Raw genomic sequence first — 1,554 nt, 5'->3', positions numbered from 1 at the left:
TCCCCCCGCCCCGCCCCCCCCCCGGCCTGTGTCAGCCCCGCCCAGCCCCTGGCATCCCCGACGCCAGCCGCCAGGGCTGATGTGCTCCCCGGTGTGGGAGCCGGGACCCCACTCGCAGCTCCGGGGAGCTGGCTGGAGCCGTGACGGCCACCGCCCTCCTCCCAGCCGGTTCCCTGCGCCGGAGCCGGGTGGGAACAGCGCGTCCCTCCAGACGGGGACTCGGTCCCTTCAGAGCCCCCCGCGTGTTCTCAGCTAAGACCGCCCCCACCCCAGCAGTGCCCGTGGGCGTGGCCTCACACGCTGTGCGCCCACGGCCAGGGCAGCGTCGAGCACGACAGCCAGGACGCAGAAGCAGCCTGGTGTCCCTTGACGGACAGGCTGATCAGCCGGTGTGGTCTGTGCCACTGGATGCTACTCAGCCTCAGAAGGGAAGGGGGTTCGGACGCCTGCTGCCGCAGGAGGGCCCCTGGGAACACGACGCCTGGTGGAACCGCCAGTCACAGCACCACGTCCCGTGGCCATCTCTGTGGCGCGTCCAGACACGGGGCTTCCCTGGGGGGCTGGGGGGGTGTTCCGGAGCCCGACAGAGGTGGGGCTGCACCGCACGTGAAGGCACTGGGTGCCCCCAGACGTGTACTTTCACGTGGTCGGAACAGTACGTCTCGTGTCACGTGTGTTTTACTGTGCGTGCGTGTACACTCCCCTGTGCACACCTGCCTTTCCCCTTGCAGCCACCACGTGGGACTCAACATCGACCCTGCGGTGAAGGCCGTCGTGGGCATCTTCAGCCTGGCGACGGGTAAGAGGCCCGTGTTCGCCGTCCACGGAGGAAGCCGCCGTGAAAACCTGGCGCTGCAGAACGTGCAGGTGCGCCTCCCGGCCGGGCCGGCATCACAGGACGTGCGTGCGAGGGCACTGTGCCTGAGGCGTGTGTGCGCGTGCGCGTCAGTGCACGTGCTGGTCCCGTGTGAGGGCGCGAGACCGTGCGTGGGGGTGGGGCTGAGGGAGGCCTGTGTGCACACGTGTGTGCATGGGTGTGCGGGTATGGCTCCTGTGTCTTCAGGAAGCGGGCTGCGCCCCCCCACCTCCTGGGCTACTGCCCCCGCCCCCGCCCCGTGTGTGTGTGCCCTCGGCAGCCGGCTCGGGGAGACACTTCCTGCTGTGTCACCCAGGCTCGGGTTCGGATGGTCGTGTCCTACCTGTTCGCTCAGCTGAGCCTCTGGGCCCGGGGCGCTCGCGGGGGATCGCTGGTGCTCGGATCCGCCAACGTGGATGAGAGGTGCGTGTGCCCGGCCCTCCGGCACCCCAGCTCTCTGAGGGTGAGTGCTCCCCGAGGCGGTATTTCCAGGCTCCCGCCGGTTCTCACGGCATCTGTGAGACACACGTGGGAGGGTCACATCACCCCGCGGCTCAGGGCACCTCCACTCCCCCAGGATGTCACTACCCCCAGACTCCACCATGACTCCGGTGTGCAGACAGGCCAACACCGTTTCCCTCTGGCTCCCGCCCCTGGCCCGGTTGCGGCAACTCCGTCTGGCTTGGGGCTCTTCCTTC

The 1,554-nt window shown here is 69.2% G+C and overlaps 1 protein-coding gene across 1 annotated transcript in view; it reads left to right on the top strand.

Moving 5' to 3' along the window:
• The window catches only part of NADSYN1 (NAD synthetase 1), a 32,519-nt gene that overhangs the window by 23,054 nt on the left and 7,911 nt on the right, over nucleotides 1-1,554 (top strand). The window contains exons 17-18 of the mRNA XM_077757365.1: nucleotides 732-867; nucleotides 1,173-1,279. Of these exons, the coding sequence (XP_077613491.1) occupies nucleotides 732-867; nucleotides 1,173-1,279 (243 nt within the window). The remainder of the gene's footprint in view (nucleotides 1-731; nucleotides 868-1,172; nucleotides 1,280-1,554) is intronic.

The sequence above is a fragment of the Crocuta crocuta genome, unplaced genomic scaffold (genome assembly GCF_008692635.1).
Source record: "Crocuta crocuta isolate KB4526 unplaced genomic scaffold, BGI_CrCroc_1.0 scaffold653, whole genome shotgun sequence".
Lineage (NCBI taxonomy): Eukaryota > Metazoa > Chordata > Mammalia > Carnivora > Hyaenidae > Crocuta > Crocuta crocuta.
This window is presented reverse-complemented; position numbering and strand designations above follow the sequence as displayed.